At 50.3% G+C, this 22,377-nt stretch overlaps 4 protein-coding genes across 4 annotated transcripts; 1 reads left to right on the top strand and 3 right to left on the bottom strand.

Moving 5' to 3' along the window:
- The first annotated feature begins 532 nt into the window (after positions 1-532).
- LOC100907798 (leucine-rich repeat flightless-interacting protein 2) lies at positions 533-2,858 on the top strand. The gene is made up of 5 exons (XM_003743082.2): positions 533-595; positions 850-1,031; positions 1,149-1,407; positions 1,732-1,889; positions 2,043-2,858. Exons 1-5 carry the CDS (start codon positions 533-535, stop codon positions 2,467-2,469), a joined length of 1,089 nt encoding a protein of 362 aa, XP_003743130.1. The 3' UTR covers positions 2,470-2,858.
- A 429-nt stretch (positions 2,859-3,287) lies between these two features.
- On the bottom strand, positions 3,288-4,699 carry Snm1 (DNA cross-link repair protein snm1). Its single transcript, XM_003743081.1, has 2 exons — positions 4,596-4,699; positions 3,288-4,494 (listed from the first exon to the last, which is right to left on the bottom strand). Exons 1-2 carry the CDS (start codon positions 4,697-4,699, stop codon positions 3,288-3,290), a joined length of 1,311 nt encoding a protein of 436 aa, XP_003743129.1.
- Positions 4,700-9,524: 4,825 nt separating this feature from the next.
- Positions 9,525-13,123, bottom strand: LOC100900779 (uncharacterized). The gene is made up of 10 exons (XM_003743035.3): positions 12,950-13,123; positions 12,675-12,827; positions 12,334-12,521; positions 11,972-12,239; positions 11,277-11,868; positions 10,874-11,188; positions 10,542-10,722; positions 10,140-10,327; positions 9,953-10,049; positions 9,525-9,672 (listed from the first exon to the last, which is right to left on the bottom strand). Exons 1-10 carry the CDS (start codon positions 13,121-13,123, stop codon positions 9,615-9,617), a joined length of 2,214 nt encoding a protein of 737 aa, XP_003743083.2. The 3' UTR covers positions 9,525-9,614.
- A 3,061-nt stretch (positions 13,124-16,184) lies between these two features.
- On the bottom strand, positions 16,185-20,096 carry LOC100900636 (calcyphosin-like protein). The gene is made up of 5 exons (XM_003743034.1): positions 19,959-20,096; positions 18,978-19,131; positions 17,592-17,775; positions 17,019-17,228; positions 16,185-16,386 (listed from the first exon to the last, which is right to left on the bottom strand). Exons 2-5 carry the CDS (start codon positions 19,124-19,126, stop codon positions 16,285-16,287), a joined length of 645 nt encoding a protein of 214 aa, XP_003743082.1. The 5' UTR covers positions 19,127-19,131; positions 19,959-20,096; the 3' UTR covers positions 16,185-16,284.
- Positions 20,097-22,377: the final 2,281 nt, after the last annotated feature.

Here is a 22,377-nt window from a genome sequence, read left to right as displayed (position 1 = left end):
ACAACATCATCAATTCAGAATTCTCTTCAACGAGGTAATGATGGGGATTATACCGTGCATCATTACCGCGTGAATTTGCTTTCGACTCATGCTGAATTGAGCAACGGGAGCAGACTTCCAGAAAATGAGAATATCTAGTTTCCGCTGGGAATTGAAACGGGGACTGATATTGCTGGAGCTCGGAGTACGCGCTCAACATGGAAGATGAATGATCAACGGAGCAGGGATAAATTTGAGAATTAATTCGATAACGGGTGTCAAAGAGCCTCATACCATGCGGCCTATTAGGGGAAGACTAATCGAGAATTTGATGCGAGATATACGAATGACTCACTCTCACTTATCCGACTTGCGATTTCACGGGATGCTGGCCCGCTCGTGCATTCTAAAACCGTCAGAGAATATGCGGATACGAGACGTACTCAAACGGGTTTCGTTTCAGGGAAGCAAAATCGGCGGTGCTGTCGGTAGCAGCAAAATGACGATGGACTCTAGTAGTACAGGAAGCACAACACCAACTCAAAGACGAAGGATGGCGAACGGTTCCGGAACAGCTTTCGCCGCTGAACATCAACTCGATCAAAATGCTAAGGAGGTTCGTAGATACGGCACCCTTAGGTCGTCCCGAAGCTTCTGCCGACCGGTCCTCGCGTTCCTCATGTCTCGCAGGACAACGATTGACAGGGATCTCGATGCGATGTTCGAAAACGAATTGAGCTTGCCCTGAGTCCTGTCCACGTGATGGTGACATCAGGAAGGGCGTGCATAAGCGATTCCCTGGACAGATAACTCCACAAAATAAAGGCTTTTGGTTGAACGTGTCGGTTAGCTCTCGTTTCCCTTTTGCAGGCCGAGGCTCGTGTGGCAGCGCGGCGGAAAGCCCGGGCAGAGGGCAGAGCCGCGAGGATGAAAGTGGTTGAGTCTGTGGACGAAGACGGACGTCCTCGGAACCGCGACGTGAGGGCTGCCTCTATCGCCTCAGTATCTTCAAGGCGTAGTTCAGACGCAGACTCCGAGTTCGGCGAATTCAGGTACCACTTTGTTCATCTGGTTCTAGGTGCAAGCCATAGGATGCACCTGAAGATCCTCAGAGGAGCCCGCTCTCGAGATGAGGGACCGCTCCTCACGTTTCCGTGTCTTTTTCGCAGTCGAGAGGACCTGGAAGACCAACTCCGGAAAGCGTTGATTTCGATCCATCAGATGGACTCCGACAAGCAGGCGTTCCAATATATGATCGAGACGCTTCGAGACGACATGGAAGAACTCACTGAGAACTTCGTTCAAGTCAAACGGAAACTAACGGACAAAACGCGAGCTTTTGATCAGTTGACAAGAGACGCGAACCACCTCAAGCAAGACAAAGCATATCTCGAGCATCAAGTCAAAGAACGAGATCGTCTCGTCGGCGTGAGTATTCTTCTCGGGAGAAGGTCGAAATCGGCCTGCAGCCGCTCCCTCCAGCCCACAGATGGAGCGAGCGATCTCGTCGTTTCTGACGCCTAGAATTAGTGTGTCGCATCCGAAGGTTCAGGAGCCCGAAGGAGGTCCATGACGATAAGATTCTCTCGAGCTGCCTGATTCTGAAAGCCGCGAGGATCCACACCATAAGGGATCGATTGCCCGGGAGAATATTCAAACGTCGGAAGTTCAGAAGCAAGCGACTGAGCCCGTCGGAGGCGATCTCTCTTCTCCAAGCATCCATCAGTAACTCACGGCGCGATTATTTTCCAGGAACACGGTTTAGTGCTCGTTGGAGAAGACGAAGGTCAACTGCAGTTAGTGAGTAAAGACATGTCCGAAGTTCTCAGGGGTGCCGGTGAGGGAAACCTCGAACGCAAGTTACAAGCCCTCAACGAAGAGAAACAGAGTCTAGAAGAAGAAGTCTCGAGGTGAGTTTGTCGGCCACCGCTTCGCTCGTCCTGTTCTGGGGAACGAGGCCTACCGGGCCCGATTCCGGTCGTAAATCGTGGGGATGTGTCTACCAAGTTCCTCTTTACATCGAGTCTTACCTCGCGCGCTAAGAATGGATGATCCTCCAACAGGTTACGCGAAGATTTACGCGAGGAGCGAGCACGAGTGCATCGCTTAGAGGACGTATCGCGGCAAGCTGGTGGACGCGACACGCAGGCGATTCTGGACGCTCAGAGGGAAGCTAGTAAAGCAGTATCGGACTACAAGTACAAATTGAAAAGAGCCGAACAAGAGATCACAACGTTGACATCGCAGAACGCGCGACTAGACACCCAATTGAAGCACTACAAGAGCCAAGCGGAGGAGTCCGAGAAAGCCGAAGAAGAACTCAAGGTCGAGAAACGGAAAATTCTCCGAGAGCTCCGCGAGGCCCAGACCCGAATCGAGGAGCTTGAAACGACGAACGCTCACCTACAGAAACGCATGGACAAACTCAAAACGGCCAGAAGCCAGATTCTGAGCGAAGCCGCGCGAGACACTTCCCCTCCGCCTATTTAAAACGGGTCTAATTTGCAAGCAATCGATGAATCACGTGCAATTGTCACTCAGTATGACGGGTTGTGAACTCGTGGAAATTCCTGTGAATGCAGTGCAACCCCCTGGCTCTGAATCGGGATGTCTCAATGAAGTTGGGATATCTTTGTGAATGATTAATATTAAGGAGGGATTGAGAGAGGAAGGGATTCAACCACAGCCAAGCTTTTTTTGCCACTCCATCTGTTAGACGGAGAAGCGTGTTGTGTGCCAGGTTCTCGAAGTCGGGACCGATAACTGACAAACAGACAGACATTCACAGAGCCGAAAGCTCCGAATTTTTCCTTCGGAGCTCCAAGCAAACCCACAGACCTCGTGTGTGAAATACTACAAAACTCCTCTTTTTAGCAACCAAGAATGACAATAAACGAAGAATTTTACAAGTTCTGATGTCGCTGGAAACGAACGAAGCCCCTTTCTCAGTTATGAATCTCCGATATTGGAACCCAGAGATGTTTATTCGGCATTTTGAATAGATCAAACATGATATGGACATGGGCGCTCTTAGAAAAAAAGTCTCTTCATAGCGTATACAGTCATATACCAATTTCGGTCGAGTAATCCATCGAGAATGAGCTGAAGACGGCAACAATCAAGTCCCTCGCTCCGGTGTCACATAATGGTAATTTATAGTGATTAGGGCTCGACTTTCGTCGCGGTCCGTGACCGTGACCGCGATTTTTCGGTGCGTTGCGGGGCGTTTCCCCATAGAAAGTCTATGGGAGCCGGGGAATGCTGCGAGTTTCCGCGACGAAAGTCGAGCCCTGATAATGATAAACACATCACTCAAGTCTCCTCAATTTCGTAGCTTCTAATTTATCCAAAGACGGAGATGGGGATGCGCTTCTTTTTTCGATACAACCCTTCCTCCTCAGCTTATCTATCAAACTCTCACTGGCAGAGTCATCGGTCGACTGACTGGAGTTGCCATTAGACCCATCTTTAGGCTTATGCTTTTCACCACATGCTAAGCCCTCCGAAGCGTCTCTCACATGCCATTTCTTCGAATTTATAGAACCTCGTTGCAAGGTTGTCAGGATATCTTTCTCGGAACAGCCCTTTATCACATTCGCATGTAGCGAGTCAGGACTCAGATAGTTGACCAGATCTGAGACCTCCGCAAGACTTGGATGCGTGGACCAGCAAACGTGATACAGATATTTGTCTTTCTTGTTCTGCACATAGGGATTCTGTTCCGGGTTCTCTTTGTGCTCTTCGATGAACTTTTTATACGAAAAAACGAGTCTCATAACACGACCCGAGTTATAATCACGCCGGACTTGTGAGCAGCTCTTCTTCCAGCTGGGATAACCTTTCTGGCAAAAATGTATGCGACAATTTCGTGGTTCTGTAGTGAGGATATCCGTCATGCCAGGGAATCCTTTGTAGAGCGAAGCCCGTTCTTCGGTCACATGGACAGCGGAGTCCGCAATTCTGGCCAAATCTAGCAATAAGTTCTCGTATCCGACGTCATACATCGTGTAAACACAAATATAATTCGATTCATCCTCCTGAAGATGTGTGTTGACCAACGGTTCGACGTAGCGTAAAACTTCTTCTCGGGTCGGAATGTTCCACAAATTTTTCGGTGTGCACCAAGTAGAGTCAAAATAGATAGCGTCGAATGGTTTTAGGCCCCGATGTAGTTTGAAACATCTCTTCAACTTGAGATCTTGCTTCGATAAGCGGAAGTCTCCGGTGTAGAGACAACGGAACTTCGGTGTCTCTCTCTCGAAAACGAACATCACCGAGCCTACGATGTGCTCGGCGGAAGTCAGTGTCACAGTCACCGGATAGGCCGACTCACTGGAGCCTATCACAATCTTATGCGGAACGTCCAACGGTAGAGGATGGAATGCATCGTGCAGCTCCTCGAATTTTCTGCGATTGCGAAGCATGCGAACTGTCAAGGGCGATGCATAAATTTTCAATGAGTCTTTAATGATGTAAGACTGCAAATCTGGATCATCTATTCCATACTGATGGTCTCTGAAAATTAGCAGCTATGACAATCATGGAAGCAAAAGCAAATTTATCGACGATTCATGTCGCCGCAAGCTGCTCTATGGCCCCTCCTTGTCGAAACTTACGAATGGTCATGGGAGAGGAAGTACGCTCTTATATCAGGGTCATCTTCGAAACGGTCTATCATCAAGCCTGGAAGTTGCGGGATCCGTCCTCCAAAGGTCGACATTTTTTTTGTCTAATTCCCCCACCTTCATCCCAGGCAATGCGTTGAGCCTCTATAGCAATGGATTCTATCAGAACAACTGTCTGTCCCCTCTGGTCGGGAGCATGCTCGAAGATGGACGGCGAAAATAAGCATTATGAGGGGAAACGATGCTCCTTGTATGCAGACGCAACACCATCGGGAGGTGAACGCTATGGGATATCCTCGAGACTTCCCGCTGAGGAGAGAAACCTCTGGAATTATGCCTATGAGTTAGGCGCGCAATGTGTTACTATATTCCCCCTTTTCGAATCGCGACAAATGAGACGTGGAGCCCCGGAAGAGGACTCAGGAATTCATGCAAGGCTCCAAGCCTCCCCTTCTCTGAGGTCCGTATTCACCTTCGGAGACTCTCTTGAATGATTGTGAATTGTGAGATGTACGTTTCCGATCAAGAACGTCCGTCTACCGCCGGCTCTCTTTTTTCCTATGTAGCAGACAGCTCGTCTCAATGATGACGATGATCAGCAGATGTGCCCAGAATCGGAAAATGCTCATGAGCTCTTTGCTTCGATAGTACCGAGTGGAGCGCAGATTGAATTGAGCCAATGATAGATTTGAGCGCAAAATCGACCTGAGCGCAGAATTGATCTCAGCGCACAGCCGATTAGCGCGATATCGAGCGGAGTTGATTGGAACGAAATTGATTGGAGCGGAATCGACTTGAGCGCATGATTGATCTGAACGCATGATTGATTCGAGCGCGCAATCGATTGTGATATGTTGGTTCAGACTCCAGATGCGCGCATTCGGGAATGCTCCTCAGACTCATAAAAGGAGTCGGCGCCAGGTTTATCGAATATTCGCACCGAATGTCTTCTTAAGAAAGGCTACATAGTGAGTGGGGTTGGGTTAGATCCCCGCAATTCGGAGCTCTGGCATTGTGAGGCGGACTAAACCTTAGTTCGGGGCGGTGGGGGGACCACCCGGGAGTCTGCGCTCAATTCCAACATGAGCTCAGATCATGTTAAAGGAATAGACTATGCCGATCATGCCGACTTCTCGTCGGTCACCACTCATCATGAGCGGTTGGCCTGGACAATGCGGTCGAACATTTCCAACGACTAGGTTCTCCTGTCCACGGCCCGCACTCGATAAGCTCGACCCGCTGCGTATCTACATGAGATATTTACGTTTTACATTATGATACGTGATGCTCATCTCAACGGACAAGCAACTGCTCCAAGCACTCCGAGGATCTACGATTGTACAAGATAGGTATAGCAAAGGAAAATATTCGGGGAGGACATTATAGATCTCCTTCACTCGGCCTGTGAGAGTTCCTTGCGCAAGAGAGCTCCCAACTTTTGACCCCCTTGTTTCCCGGATCCCTGGATCGAGGAGTCTTCTGTAGGTAAGTTTGACCGTAGCGAGCTCGACCTCTCGCTCTGAATACATAGCTGCATTTCACTCATATTGATAGAAGACTCTACGGAAAGTCAGATTCTGCAGATATTTCAGAGCGACCGGCGAGTTTCATTTAGCGCATCCATTACTAGGGGTCGATGGACGTTACGTACACGTACCCTCGTTCCCCCATCAATGCGGAGCGAGACGACAAGATCGAGAAAGGAACTGTTTTCTCCATCATTCAGTCTCGGATTCACTCACTGCTCGCTTGTGAGGGATTTTCGGGCCACTGTGAGGCGGACCCCCCCCGGTCCGTGAGGAATGGCTCTACCGGTGCGCATCAGATTGTGTTTCATTTGCTTCCTATTCACCGAACATCCTTCTTGTCATTCGAAAATCACGCCACAACCGATGAGTCCGAGTGAGCAAGTTTTCGATATATGCAGAGCTATAAGCTCACCGCCGGAGGGAGGGAACAGGGTGACCTTCGTGTTCGTTCTTCACGTGAGAGCTGATGAAAGACCATCATTCAGCAGGCTTTGGAGCCTACCAAATAGTCTTGTTTATCTTTCGGAGCAATATTTCCCCTTAAAGACAGACGAAAGAGAAGTCGTCATTTCTTGGGAATTGGAGGACGGAGTCTTCTTCGAGCACAAGAAAATGTGCGGTTACCGTGAATGCGATACGGCTGACGAAAATATCGAGCGGCTCCATTTGGAAAGACGGGTGCTCGTCCAGGTGCGAGAGCTCCCGAAGGCGCAATCGATCGCAAAGACTCGGATTCGGAGACAGCTGTCAAACGACATGCAGTTTAATAGCTTCTTGCAGCTCTACCGCGGCATTTTCCTCGTCATCAAGAATCAGGGTGAATATAGCGTTCACTCGAGTTTGATCTTGAAACGCTTCGATCCCGCCTACGACAAGCAATTGACTTCGTTGGCCATGTTCGATCTGGACATCACCTCTGCGAACAATGTGTTCAATCCGATGAGGCACGTCTACAACAGCACCAATCCGATAACATTTTCTATCTACGCAATCTTGGTTCGGAAGGGTTTCCGAATCTTTCCGATAAACCTGGGTCGCTGCACGCTCGTAAGTACGATGGATTAGGCAAGCGGAACGTCGGTATCGAAAGTCGACTGAAAACGGGGCTTGCTCGCTGCCCTTTGTTTGTCCCCACTCATTGATTATGTTCCGTTACAGGGCAACAAATTGATCCTGTACTCATTCAGCTACACCCTTGTGCGATTGGCGGTTCCTCTCCCATGGCACGTTCGGCTGGTCTCGAATTTCCCGCGGTACGCGGTTCTTGAATTGCCCCTGACGCTCCTGACGCTAATCTCTCTTCCGATCGTGCTGTCCATCCACCGTCACCGCTCATTCTTTACCGCATCCTCGTGGTGGGAAACTTCTTATCATATCCTCAGTGGCACTCAGGGCCATTCACTCATCCGGCCGTCAGAGCAGGGTATATTAATTCTACTCATAGGTAGTCTCGCCTCCCTGCTGATTCAATATCCGATCCAATTGCTGAGAGGGGAAACGGTATCGTTTCCATTCGAGCGGAGAGTACAACCTTCTAAGTGCTCGGTGCAATCGTGCGACATGATTGTCAATCCTCGCGCATCAAGCTTCAGCAGTGCGGGATCGAGCACCGGATTCAACTTTGAGATGCTGGAGCAGGATGGGACCTCGGTGACTCCAGACAACTTGCACAAAGGATGCTCGAACAATTCGGTGTTTTCGAGTGGAATGATGAATTGGACGATGATGCTATCCCTACTACAGTATCATACATTGTGTAACGAGCCTGAGACCTTGAAACGTCAAATGATGCTTTGGGATACCGAAATGGTATTCGAACATATAGGTCGTGGATATTTCGGCTCCCAATCCTTGTGCTCCGTGGGATCTCCGGACACACAAATTATATTCGAAGAACATCAAAAAATGATCAGGCGAATTCTGGAACACGATCTGTTGAAATACCCCCACACGCGTGCGACAAAGGAGGGAGTCAATATGCTCCAAAAAATGTATTGGTTCGAGGCGCCAGCAGCGCGTCGAACGCGTAAAAATCCAGCCAGGAAAATAGTGCTAGATCATATGGCTAATCTCTCCCGAATGTATTCGAATCTTTCGATGTTTGGCGTGGGAAAGGATTTCTATACCATCGAGCTCTCGAACGTCAAAGAAATCTTCCAGTTTTTCGTCGGCCTCATCTCAGCTCTAACCGTGCTCTCGATACTGAAAGATTATATTGCTCCGAGTATATTCGGTCGAGATTGAACTCGATGTATGGGGTCACGCTATGCACGCTCAGACAGATCATCATCTAAAACTGTTGCTGACAAGTGATGGAATTCCGCTTTTCGGAAGCGTGTCAACGATCCTAGCGTCGCATACCAAGCATGCAGCTTGGATTCCTCTCATGCTCCGTGAATGACCCCCAGCTCCGATTGCTAGCCCTCCACAGTCAGGCTTTCTCGTATGAAGGAAATAAGAGCGCAGCTCGGAACACCCGATGTTCTCCGGACTTCGCACCTCGATTGAGACTAAATGAAAATGCAGGTCCCTTCGAGACGCGGGTTCTTTCTCTTCCCCAATCGAGATGTCGCTCCTCTTATTCTCCTCAGAAGACGATCGTGCAGTCGCGTCAGTTCCAGCTTTCGAGGGGGCTTCCTGCTGCAGTTCGAGCCCGTCGAGGATGAGAGCGTTTTCATCGAGTCGAGTCTAAAGAATTGGAATTAGATATTTCCTCGTATGTTCGCGGTCAAAAAAAAGGCTCACTGGTACTCGCATGCGCTCAGTTAGCCTCGGTAGGAAGCTCAACCGTTCCTTTCCAGCAGTTCGGCGACAGGAGAAGACGAATGAAAATCGTGGAGCGGACCGAGGAAGGGACGGGGAGTGTCTTCACGCCTCCGACAAGCAATGAGATACAACTCCCATCCTGGTCTGGAAAAAAAGGTCAAGATCAAAGTCGTTATAATCGGTTACCGGAGCCCATGAGGAATGCAGCCACTTTAGCGAGCTCCAGGAGTCAGCTGGCCGAGCTCTCCCTCCAAGAGCAAGACACAGCTCAAACAAGAGTAGCAGCGGTTAGAGATCCTTTTCAATAATTTCTATGTAGATAATCGACCTATGTCCGGAAGAATCTATTGAGAAATAAAAAAAATGATGACAGACATAATTTTGAGCAAGCGCCGGCAACACAAAATGGCTGTCCCCGAATATGTGCCGCGATCGAGCTGCGCTCTATTCCGATGAGATGCTCCCATCCCGCATCTACATGAACGTCGCTGCTCTCCAATGTGTGTTTATTGCGGAATGATTGCGCGACTCAATTCTCCGGCTTTTCTTGGCTTAGGCTCGTTCCCTCACAGGCGCTCTTACCGAGGGCACATGATGGTTCGTGTAGATCACGAGGGAAATATTCAAAAATTAAAGTTTATTCGTCTATCGTAACTTCCTCCAAGCACAAGGGACACCCAGAGCTTCTATGCTCGTCCTTCGGCTATCGCAGTCATTACTTTCCGTATCTCCCGTGATCAGCGTCCAGCGTCGGATTACCTCTATAATTGAGCCTGCAGATGGATCAGAAATTAGACAATTGCGGCTCCTCGGGTATCATAGGTCTCTTTCCAGAATTCCGGGCCGTTCTTTGCGCCGGATAACGGGACTCGATTCTGTCGGAATTGAGCCTCGTCGGCACATGAGATTCGTCCAATTAGACGGAGGATCGAGATGTAGAACCAAAATCCGCTACCCTCGCAAAGTCTGTGGATCATGACTCATGATTGCTGACCTGCTGAGTCTTGCTGAGGTATCCGGAGCCGACCTTTACCTAGGAGATTGAGCGGTTACCTTGAGGAATGAAGGAATTCGAACGGCTCGCCGTCTAGAATCAGGACGTGTCGTCCTCTCTCAGTGTCGAAGTGGTACGGAACGTAGGTTCGTTGCTCTGTGGACATGATACGAATTGGTCAGACTGATCGAGCGAGAATTACTCGCGTTGTTCGAGGAATCCGCATGCTCCGCACAAGTCCCTTACTGAAGAGCTCCACGAGGCGCAGAGGATCCAGCCGGTTGTTGAGGATTAAAGAATTCAATTCGCGAATATCCCTCGGTATCATCAGTTGGACATCATCGACCTCGACGAGGAAGGACATATTGCCTGGTCTGCCGCGAGAAAACAGTTTGATGTTCGACGAGGGTTCGGCTCGTCTTTTCACCGGGAACCTGCAATGGACAGTGCGAGGCTCAGAATCTTCCCCCCAGCATTCCAAAGAGTTATACTGCCCAATCTATCTAGCTTTCGAGAGGATCGGTCACCCGTGTTTCTCTCCTTCCCATCCTGCCTATCATATTCCTCATCTCCGAACTCCGCATGAAGAGGTATTCTTGATGTTCCCGAATTGAATCTGACTGAGTGGAAAGGGCTAATTGCTCGTACCTCAGTGTGCGAGGCCCGTTCCGCACCTCGATGTTTTGAGTCGAATAGTCCATCTTCGACGGCAAACCATTTCTGTTCATAGCGTCCACCACCTCCAGCGGGAGAACTTCCCTTTCCTCCATGGCGTTCTGTAGAGATGATTGATCCTCCGGCAATGTGTAGTTGTGGGGCCCACAACTTACTGCGAGGAACTAGATTCAGTTTGTGGAATCTACGCTCGTACACATAATACGATACATATGCGCTCGATTCGAGGCAGCGGCGCAGAGCCCCGGGAACTCGACGCGAACTCGAGGAGAGGGGTACCGGAGGCTGCCCGTGTAAATACTCACTTGTGACCGACCCGTTCGGATTCTGAGTCACTTCGTATTCGAACAGCCGGAAGGAAGGCAGATTAGACATGAAAAAACTCCCTCGATCTCGCGGGAGGGCCACCTGTAGTCCTCCGTTCTCCTTGAATGATTCTACGCCTATCCTCATGAGCGAATCACGAACGAACTCGCAGGCGAGCAGATCGTTCCTCATCATGTGCGCCACGTTTTCCGCTTCTTGAGGGAGCGGATAGTAGCGGGATCCGAAATTCATCCCAATCTCATTTTCTCGTCGGACTACTTCCATCTGGAACAAGTTTGTTTCATTTCCCAGATCTGATCCCGCGGATCGAATCCGTCGTCTCATTACAGATCACATCGATGGAAGAGACGGAAATTAGAAAATGAACCGTCTTGGCCAAGCTTGCCTTTCTATCGAAATCCTGCAGCATGTTATGGTAGATTACTACGAACACTTGCGGCGGACAATCGATGCTCCCCATTTCAAGAGCTCGCTGGATCCGTGCTGCAGGGATCACGGCACTCTCCACCTGGTCCCGTAAGCGACCCCAGTCTCTGGGAAACGAAAAGCGGTTGTCGTCGATTGTGATGCTCGGGGGAGCTTGAGCTCTGGGGAAGTCGGTCTGTGGAACCAGCGGACGATAGATTTCTGGCGTTGGCGCCGAGCCAGGCTTCCGTTGAGCCAGATCTGGTATTCCGAAGTTGTGGCTTTGGTCGATTTGAGCTGTGATTCCATGAGCGGCTAGGATGCTCAAGATTTTATACGCGATTTGAGGTTGCGTCGCGAGCAGGCGATTGAAAGCTTCTTCTTCTCCCGGAAGTTGATACTGATCCTCCTTGTTCTTTATTATGACTTTGAGAGGCCTACCGTCCGACGTGAGAATCTGGACGTAGATCGGTTCTTCTGAAGCCGATTGTGCTTCTCTGTCCACAGTTATTTGGTTCCCATCCTTTCTTACCGGAACTCCGACATTTCTGAGATCGTCCACGATTCTCTGAAAAAATACGAATGATGAGCGAAACCAAATTTGAACAATGGCAATAACAATATCTGAGGCTGGCAATTTTTCATGATGGGTGATATGTGATGGTCCTCACGGCTAGGAGCTGTGGATTTTTGACAATCTGATTGAGCCTCGGTAATTCGTCGGGCATTCTGAGTTGCGTTCCATTGATGCTCAGGACGACATCGCCACCATCCTTCGTGGCAATCTGATATCTTGGTGGACTGAAGTTGCCTTCAGTCCCGTTCTGGAGAACCGGTCCTGGCACAACGGTGGTTCGCCTGCGGGAAGTCTCCGTTCCTTCCTGGAAGGCGAACGCTCGGACTTCCGTCGTCGCTACCACAGGAGAGTTCGTCGTGGAGCTGTTACGGATTAAAGGAGTCAATGTCGGGAGTGCGTTTCCACAGCGTATTCCTGAGAGCTTCAAGCCGAGTCCCACCATCGAGGGACTTGTACCTCGCTCCAGAAGTGACGGATGGAGGGGGATCAGTACTCATCATGTCGATTGAAGGCGTCGGGGTCGAGGAAGCGGTCGAGGCGCTATCAGTCGGCGAGTCTGTGGCCAACTCGCTCAACGACTCGGTTGATTCCTCGAGAGGAGGCTGAGTCGATGAGGTTGTACTGACTGTTTGGTCCAGGCTCGCCTGCAGATGGAAAGGAGTTGAGAACATTTCTGCTTCGCTATCGAGTCGCGCTCGATCATATCCCGAACTCCCCTCGTGTCCTTCAGAAGATCGTTTTTTTTAAATCGATTCGATGCTTGAGCTCGATCACGTGAGGCACGACTAACAACGAACCGTGGCAGTTTCGGGGTCCATCGGTAGTATAGACGCTTGGTCGAGTATTTTCGTCATGACATCTTCTGGTAGACCTCTCTCAAGAGCGATTTCAACCAGAGATCGCTTGGCGGGTGGTAGGCCATATTTTTGTCCGCTTATCTCAAGCGTGCTCTGAAACACAATTAGGGCGAGATTCGTCTGAAAAGCGGTTTCCGGGATACGACGCATGTTACTCTCAGGGTTCCAGCGTCTGCCTGACTCTGCTCGGGGGAGCCAAGGTGTGGCTTACTAACCTTTGGTGTGGACGGCTCGTCGGGCTTCAGGAGCTCCCCGAATACTTTCAAAACTTGGGGTCCGTTCGCATTGTTGAGGATGAATCGCGTGCATTCGTCGGTGCATTGTGGGGGTTGACCAAATGTACACGACAGTATCGTAACTCCGACCAGAGACACGAAAGCGCTCTCCATACCCGCAAGGTATTCTCGCCAGTCGTGCCACGCAGGCGTTCGGTTCGGAGAACAAAAACAACGTGATCGTGATTCTGTTTCGGAGTAGTGTCTCCGTATTCGGCTGAAGACCCTCTCCTCTCACAGCGGATTGAGAGTTTCGTTGAAGAAATCGGACATCCACCAAATAATATAGGATGGAGACTTGCCGCTACGCGTCCAATCTATGGTTGTGGTACGCATCTTGGGAAATTTCGGGAGTGAAAGTCATCCATACTGCCAAGGCCAAGATCGCTCGAGACGTCGTGACTGCACTTGAGTCACATCGATCCGCCGCACAGAAGTCTTTTCTTGCTGTATCGACTACGGTCGGGCGGAGGGGCACTCGAATCTCGTCTACGCGATGAGCCCAATGGGAAGACTTTTCGCTTCCAATCGAAGCGCGGACCATGAATGATTCATGGATTCAGAGCGTGGGCGGACATCTATTGTTGATCGAGACGCGGCGATTCCCCAGAGAACGTGCGATTATCTCGATATCAGAATCGAATTCAAGCCAAAGCTTTCTGTACGTTTGTATGATGAGGATAATAGTGACGGATGGCGATAATGAATTCATTCCGGATGTCGGAGTAGATTCCTCGAATCCGCCCGAGAATCTTAGATTAGTGATACATATCTGGAGCTTATCCAGGACTTAATTCATGGAGCTCGTTTCTGAGAAAAAACCGACCGACTGAGGAAGCCATGTGTAGAGGTGGAGTGTTGAAGTTTCAACCGAGTCCTCCGCTCTGTTGAGATCCTCGTGTATCTTGTTCCGAGCAAATTGTTCCACCATTCAACAAGAAAAACGGGAGGCCGTATGCCGAGAGTTTCGCTCCCGACTGCAATCGATCGAATCGACCTTGTCTGCAGTTAGGTACTGCGAGCTAATATCCTTATGCGAGGCTGAGACTCCCGTAGATAGAGAGAGGGCAGAGAAATTTTCCGCGAGACTTGAGTGCATGATGCATGAGACTGTCTCCTGCTCGAGAAGTGAGAAACCGATGTCGATGAAGTCGATGAATGGATGTCGACAGTCGATGGATGTCAACAAACTTCTCAACTCTACACGCGTACCATATAGCTCTATAATGACCTCCCAATGGAGCGTCGACACCATGGAAGAGGGCTGGAAACACAGTGGAAGCCGCTCAATCAGACCCGCCGCATCGACCGGCCTGCCCACTTTTCCGTTTATCCGCGACCTCATCATTTTCCACCATCGTTATCGGAACTCGTCTCATCGACCAGCCCGCCTATTCGGCTAGCAGAGCTCTGAAGGTGCCCGATGAGGCGATCTTTGGTCCTTGAAATGAGATAGGGAGTAAATGGCCCACGAACTCACGGGGCAGGCAAGAGCTTAAGCGAGCAGTCTCAAGAGGTTCGGACTCCTGGTCGAGAAAAGGTTCGTCGCGATCCCTCAGTTTGACAATCCCGCGGGATAGCGCGTGGGGCTCACTAGGTGCGGGAAATATCCTTGACTCGTACTTGATCCCCGGATCCACTCCATGAAGTAAGGAGAAAAAGCCAATCGGTTGTGACGATGAGCCTTTTGAGAAGAGATCATGGAATCCATCCATCTCTACTCGAAAACAAGCTCGCATGACTTGTCTATTCCCTCAGTCAGCATGCTCCGCTCCTGACAGCTGCGAGGAGGTCGAGATAACCTTGGCCACTTTCTGTACGTCAAATGATCGTCGTTGCTATTGTGGGTCCGTATTTAGTATTTAGTCCGTGCTTAGTCCGTACCCCTCATCGCTAGGGCTGCATGTGGACTGTCAAATGCTTCGAAGCGGTATGAACTGAGCGCGTAAGGGTCCACAGACGTTCGGCGAATCGCTCCGCATCGATTTTTTAGATCGATTCCCGCTCGCCGACGTTTACTGCATGTTTGTTCGAGCTCTCTCTTTATCACGACAATCACAGGCAGCGCAAAAGGAAAGGGTCGCGAGAATGACTTCGACGGATGGGTGTTAAGTAAACAAGGAATCTCGGAATTTCGCTCTTGCTTCGAATTGTCACGCTCGGATCCTTCCGTCACGCTTCCGATGGACGGAGGAAGGGCTTCACAGTCGAGTGCATGGCTGCATGCGGATGGATCGTGGCAGAGCGAGACTCTGAAAACATTATCTCCGTCCGTTTTTCGTTGATGTTAAAAACCAGACTGCCCTGAGATCTATTCGCGATCTGAAAAGAGTCCGCTCAAATAGTAGTCGGGATGAGCTCTCATCGGTTCTAGAGGCCTCAATCATTGGATGTTCGTAGAAAAACGGTTGTATGGGCCCGACGCGACGGTAGCTGCCTCTCCCATGCCTGCTCCGTAGTCGGACAGCAGACTTCTCCGGAATTGGCAAAAGCTCTCCTGGCCACCTATCACAGATTTTCCAGTTCAGCGAACGAAGCGCAAATGATGCACAACTCAAAGTCGATGTGCGTCGCCCTCCTCCGACTTCCACGGAATGGGACGAGACGGAAGAGAGAATTCTGGCACATCCATATCGAACCTACTAGACGTCGGCGTCGGCTTTGCGTCGTTGACAACGTGTTGGCTCGGCCTCCGACTTCCCCGGATTAGAGGGCATAGCTATTATTGGAGACCCTATCATCGACCTACTTTCTTGTTCCGACAATGATCAGTGACCCACTTAAGTCGATGACGGCATCGTGACCTCGAATCACCCCTGTCTTCTTCGGATAGAGTACGTGAGGATCGGCCACGGAAATCGTGAATCAAGTTTACGGAGAGAAGCGAGCGAGCCCGCAGATATTTGCAAGCTCGTCAATACTTCTGACCTTGACGAAGCCTCAGCATGCTCAATCGAATCTCAGTCTCTCGCCTGCCTCCTCGATTCTCATCGGCGTCCTTCTCCCGATTGTAATCTTTCGAAGAGGTAGTTTTTCGAACAATCAGCGAGGGCGATGAATTTTTCGCCAGCAATGAGGAATCGTGAGCCATTCCTACGCAAACTTTATTCCTCAATTTGGAAGCAGCGGAGAACAGGTGGATCTTCGGATAAAATCAAAGCCTTTCGGTACGGGGTTGAATGGATGCTGGAGACACACAAACACTCACGATCAAACACAGAGTCAGAGCTCCAAAAGCGAATAATTACGAACAATAACTCGAGCATTATGAACACTTAGAGCTTCCACGCATGTCGCATCATGAGATCGAAGTAGAGATCCTCGTCGATGGAGGCACTAACGCCGGAGTAGTAATCCAGGAACTCGTCCCACGTCACCTGAAGAGATGGGATGTCCATTAGAGAGCCACGAGCCGAACGGATCGTCAAAATGGAAACCTACCTAATTACGAAAATTGATGAGGCGTCGACCTGCCGATGAACACAGAAATAGAACCCGTTCTCGAGTGTCATCGGTCGAGACTCGAGACTTGTAATCGAACGAATACATCCGTGACCCGACACACAACAGTTAGATCAATCTGCATTATCGAATGGCGCCTAGAGACACACAAAAAGTCGGGTTTATGAATCTTCTTCTCATGGATGGAGGAAAATGCAGCCTGTTGCGGAAAGCTCCCTCACGGTACAAGACGCGCTCAATGGCGCTGTCCTGCTGGAGCTGAGACGAGGGAGACCAAGGCTCCGACAAGGGTGGAGTGTATTCATATTTCAGACGCCCTTGCGACGCCCTTGGGGATGAATTATTCTGCGAAATGCTCGGTCGACGCAGGAAGAGGCATGTGAGCAAACGCAATTTACAAGATACCGGAAGTTACCCCACCACGCTTATTTCAGTCTGTCTTTTTCTGAGGGGATCCGCTGATACTACAAGCTTCCTTCCCGATGTTCGCGCTCTCGTTGACGCTTAGACATTCCATCGTGCTTCCTGGCCGAATTTTCAAGCTTACCTGACCGTCCTGGATACCGCCCTCTTCGAAGACATTGAGAAATCTCGTCAAGATCTCTTTCTCTGTTTTCGAGCCATTCTGGAAGTCGGGATGGGATTTCACATTGTAGGTACCTTTGAGGTCCTCGTACGTCACGACGCCGTCACCGGTTTTGTCCATCTTTCGAAATGCTTTCTCAATGATGGAAATTCGGCATGCACTCAGGGGCGGCTGAAACATTCACGTTTTCTTTATTGTCGTTATGTGCACGGCAGTCCGTCGACATATTCATGGAGACATCCTGCGAAAACTTGGCTTGTCATCTAGATTTGTTGTTTAAGTCTTGTCCCATGCTCGACTACGCTACGAATGAGCTTTTTACTCCAACAAGTTATCGATCGCATCTGAGGGAGCTGCAACACGGATCTGAACAGATCCCGTAATTGATAACATGGAGGGAATAAGGAATCCTGCGCAGACCACGAGGCAATCGGCCAACCGACGCAACGGAGCTCAACCTGTTTTCCGGAGAGGGTCGCAGAGACTCGGGGTCTCTCAGACTCCGGAGACTCGCACTCCCTGTCTATCCCTTACCCGAATGTGCTTCAAAAATTCGTTGAAGTTCACGGTTCCGGAGTTGTCTGTATCGATGATTTCAAAGAGCTGTTGAACATCGTCCGCTGTAAGCTGCTCATGGAGCCCGGTTTCGTTGAGTCCTTTGATGAACTCTTCTCGGGAGAGGTCGCCGGAATTGTTGTCGTCCATCCTCCGGAACATTCTTCGGAAAGACAAGTCTTTATCCATTCGAGATAGAGCAAGCCATGGGAAGCAGGCAGCCCGCAGCGCAGTCCCCCGAGAGTCCCGAGCCTAAGACTTCCCCCCCCCCTAAAACCCTGGAACCATGTTCGAGTGCCGCAAATGTGCCCTCTCTCCCGATCGGGAAAAACGTGAGGGGAATTTACGGAGCAAATTCATTGGATCGTCTCAGTGTTTTCCGGCAAAATTATCGCATGGTTCCCCGACGGAGCTGCATCCTGCATTGATTCCGACCTCATGCTTCTCGGCAGCTGTTTCCAGCCTATGAGGCTTGCAGAAATGTTTCGGGGTTTTCCCTCCAGAGGAGGAATGTTTCCATCATGCATTCAATGACACGGGCAGGATATCAACGGTTCCCATTTTCGATAAATACCAAGGAGATCGAAAACTCCATGCGGTGGGGAAACTCGAAGTTTTTCGATTCGATTAGTGACTTTGTGACGCAAGAGACGGCAAGAGCTTGGAATGGGTGAGTTATCCCGAGAGGCGCGAGTGATTGGGCTTCGGTAATGTTGGAAATAGAAGGGCAATCAACAGGACAAGTTCAATTCGATTGTTTCGGGAGAGATCGAACTCTCAACGACATAATTGCAGACCGACGATTATTCCGAGAATTCGATGCCTAGCTCGAAAACTTGAGAATCGCCGAGCTGTGCTTCGATATTCGGATTAGTAATCAGGAGCGCTCCCGGGTCTTCCACAAATCGAATGATCTAAATCAGCGATTTTCGAACTTTTTTCTCCTACGTCTCCCTTCTGCCCCGTGGGGAGCGCTCGCGTCTTCCCCGAGGGTCATCGAATATCTGAGAATATTGAGTTTCGACCGGGACATGCCACAGTGCCGTTTTATCCGTACATACGGCTTCATTTTTTAATTGTACAATGATTATAAGCTTGGAGTACAGTAGCAATGAGCGTGGTAAGCTTTCAGAAACTTGAAATCAGGTCGGTCCGGAATTCTCGGAACCCTAAGCGTCACCCCTAGATTTCTCCCGCGTCTCCCCCAGGAGACGCGTCCCCCTATTTTGAGAAACGCTGATCTGATGATCTAAATAGGTGAAGGCCTGAAATGGCCTTTGAATTGTTGGGCTTTCCCCTGTCTTGGCCTCCGCAATCAAAAGACATCGACGTGATTTTTCTGAGCAGTAACACACGAACACTCACCTCCCGAGTCCGAGGATCCCAGTGGCGCCACGCTGGAGGCACAAGAGTCTTATTTTGTTGAGAATGTCCGTGGCGAGCGGGAGTTGGCTTTGAGCCCGGAGTCGCATCTGCAGCTCATTGTTGGACTGCGCTGTGAGAGGACGAGGCATTTTGCCTGCAACGAGTTTCGATTCCATTATTCAGGACCACAGTCTGACAAACACGGCGGCTGCTGGGATCACTGCCACCAGTCGAGTCCACTCGCTCCAGGCTCCCCTGTGTCACCGAGCGACGGAATCGGGCCGCGATTGAGAAGCGAATGACTGACGACTGGGAATGCGTATAGGATGGAATTCGCGCGGGAAGGCGAGGCTTCTCGTGACGATGCCTGAATATGGTATGCTTCGACGAGAAACGTGGCTTGAATGACTGGACATGGGTGCTCACCGCTGCCTGCTCAGAGCATAACTATCGTGAACGACAACGGCGCGACGGCGGCGCACGTGACCGGGGGCATTGGTCGCTCACGACCCCCTTATCGGTCGGGTCAGGCGTCATCGTGTCGTATCAGACGGTGCCTCCTGGGATGGTAACGCATTCATGGAGGAAGCCCCAGGTCCGTCCGGTCACGCATACGTGTGTATTTAACCATCAATCAACGAATTAATCAATCCCTGGCTCTTCAGAGGTACTTCCAGACCGGTGTTTTCGGAGCGTTCTCGAAAGGACGCCGAAATGAGCGTATCTGCTCGGGATTTCGCGCGCGCCCACTCATTGGAAGTCTAATGAAGGATTCCCTACCCGATGCCGCCATCGAGCATGCCCCGGTGAACGATCGGCATAGCTTCGCCCCGCTACTCCAGCTGGAGGCAACAATTGGTTCCTGACCTCGGATGAGATCTCTCCCTGAGTCGAAAGGACCTACGAAGTTCAGAACTTTCGCCGCATGATCCGCTGATATTTAAAACTTCTGCAACAGTCCGGAGGGGAGTTCTTGCTTACCTTATGCTGTGAAAAACGCGGTGAGATTAGGAAGCCCAGAAAAAACACACAATTCGGCTCGGAAGTGCAGAAGCAGCAGGGAAGCAACGTGATCAACGTTGCGTACCGCTAAGCGAGCGCTCCGCTGGCGAAGTAGAAGTTATCCGAGTCGTGAGGCACGGTTCAAGTCTCTTCTTCGATCCGTGGAAAGGGCTACACGAAGCGGCCGCCTCGAGAGAACGGCGCAAGCGACTCCGTCCATATTTTTTCGTTTTCGGAAATATACTATTCCCCTATATTGACGCAGGACAGCCTTCTATATCTGGGATCGGGCTGGAGAGCATTCACTTCACAATGACGTCTGACTGACGCTGCTGATTGAACTAGGACGTCTCAATGAATTACGCGAGTCTATTGAATTGATCATGGCTCCGCTCAAATTTCGAGGAAGTGTCTGGGTATTTTCCCGTGACAAACTTCCTTTCTGCCAATATGCGATTGCCCGGCTGTCCCTGGTAGGCGTCATTTCCGACCAGGCGACACGATGGCGAACCGTTACGAAAATTGCGAGCTCCGTCGTCAATCAGCTCCAGCGGTTGAGTACGTCAGATGCGATCTCTCGGAGGGAGCTTGCTAGTATTCGATTGTTCATTACACTTATGGAGCAGTATATGTATGTGTTCGGAGCGAATTTCTCGCCCTTTACCAGCTTCACGATATATACAAGATTCGACGTCCAGGACCGCCATGGATTCGACTGCCCGACATGTGAGAGTATGTCTTGGAACAATTCTGGGCACGCGATTCCTTACATCCACAGCGATTTTAGTCCACACGCACCTGCGAGATATCACTCCATGCGACCGACGTTTGTCGATCATCATCCGTCATTAAGCAATATTTGTTCGCCTCTATCAATTAATGTTCAAGCGACGGAGTTTTACGTTGCTCATTATTTCAGTCAGAACTAAACTGGCGCCTGCATTTTTTCACTGGAAGCTCTCCCGCTTGAGCTGGACCATCCTAATCAGTCCCACCTTTTTGATATAGTATCCGTCTCTGGGCTCGTCGGCCAACATCAACACCGTCGCGCAGCTGTAGAGAAGGCCTCGGGTTTCTGGAACAGACAGTAGACTTCACAATCGCGAGCGCGCGAATAGAAAACCTCTAGCGGGACTCGGTGGCGAGTCAGGCGACATCCGGGAGAACGTTCAGATACTCCTCTTGTCGCGCTCGTCTAGGAGACTCTGATAGCAATATGTACACGATATGGGATTTCTTATGTGCGTATCGCATGATCGAGGAGGTGCTGTAAGCATTGCGCGACCATCCATGGAGGTATCGCGTGGATTCTGCGGCGCCGACGATGGATAAGAAGGCAGCGGTCCGAAAAATCCCCTTTGGTTCTCGTCTCATGAGTGGAAGTCTCGCTCAACCTGCGAGTGCCTCTCTCCCCGACTCTGCCGTTCGATACACATACTTATCCTCTGATAGCTGCATAGAACCTATGACTTCTTAGCGTAACATTCTCTAATCGCGGACATTGCAGAATTTCATGCAATCGCTTCCCGGAAGATTCTAGTTGCCTCGACCAATCGATTCTCCTCGGCGAAAACAGTCAGGTACTTCTGAAACCTGCATTGAAGTGCCTCAGCGAATTCAATGTTCCCGGAGAATCATGAGATAAATCCATAGCGCCATCTCGCTCCATACGAGCCGTGCACCATACAACCAAACAAGAAGGGAAACCGATTCTCAGCGCACCTTCGGAACAGGTGTCTCATTTTGCGGAATTCAGCTGCACATGAAGGGCTTCTCTTGTTGGAAATGCCCAGGTGACTCATCATTTAGATGAATGATCAGAGGCGGGTCGTATGAGCACCCTCGAGCAAACGCGAAGGAAATCAAGAGAGTTGAGTGGAAATGCGATATCAATCACGGAACTGTTGCAGTGCCATCTATCGAAGAACAAACCACGAATGCCTACCTGGGTAAAAACGAGAGCATTATCAGATATGGAGAACGACTTGATACTTCCCCCAACGCGAAAAAGACGGGAAGGCGAACGAGATCTTTCCGGGAAGCCGAGTGCGAGCGGAAACGGGCAGAAAGGAAGAGCTCGTCTGGACCGATGGAGTTTCATGAGAATTTCGGAGCGAGCCGGAACAAGTTTCCGAATGGAGAGATATCCAAACATTATCCAAACATCCAATGAAGAGTCGTGCTGTATCGGCGCACCTGGCGTCAGTAGGCCATGCCCCCCCCCCAAGATTTTCAGTCGACCTGTCGTCAGATGGACGCCTTTTCTACCCGATAAATCGAGTTCTGATTCGGTTCCTCCCGGTCTATTTCGATTCTCTCTCGGTCTAATGAGAACCATTCATTGATGTTGCACGTTCGCAGTTAGGGAGCAGATTGGCGAGAATCACCATCTCCGGAC

The sequence above is a fragment of the Galendromus occidentalis genome, unplaced genomic scaffold (genome assembly GCF_000255335.2).
Source record: "Galendromus occidentalis unplaced genomic scaffold, Mocc_1.1 scf7180000077438, whole genome shotgun sequence".
NCBI classification, from domain to species: Eukaryota; Metazoa; Arthropoda; class Arachnida; order Mesostigmata; family Phytoseiidae; genus Galendromus; species Galendromus occidentalis.
Note: the sequence above shows the minus strand (reverse complement) of the source record. Positions and strands in the feature narration are given on the sequence as shown.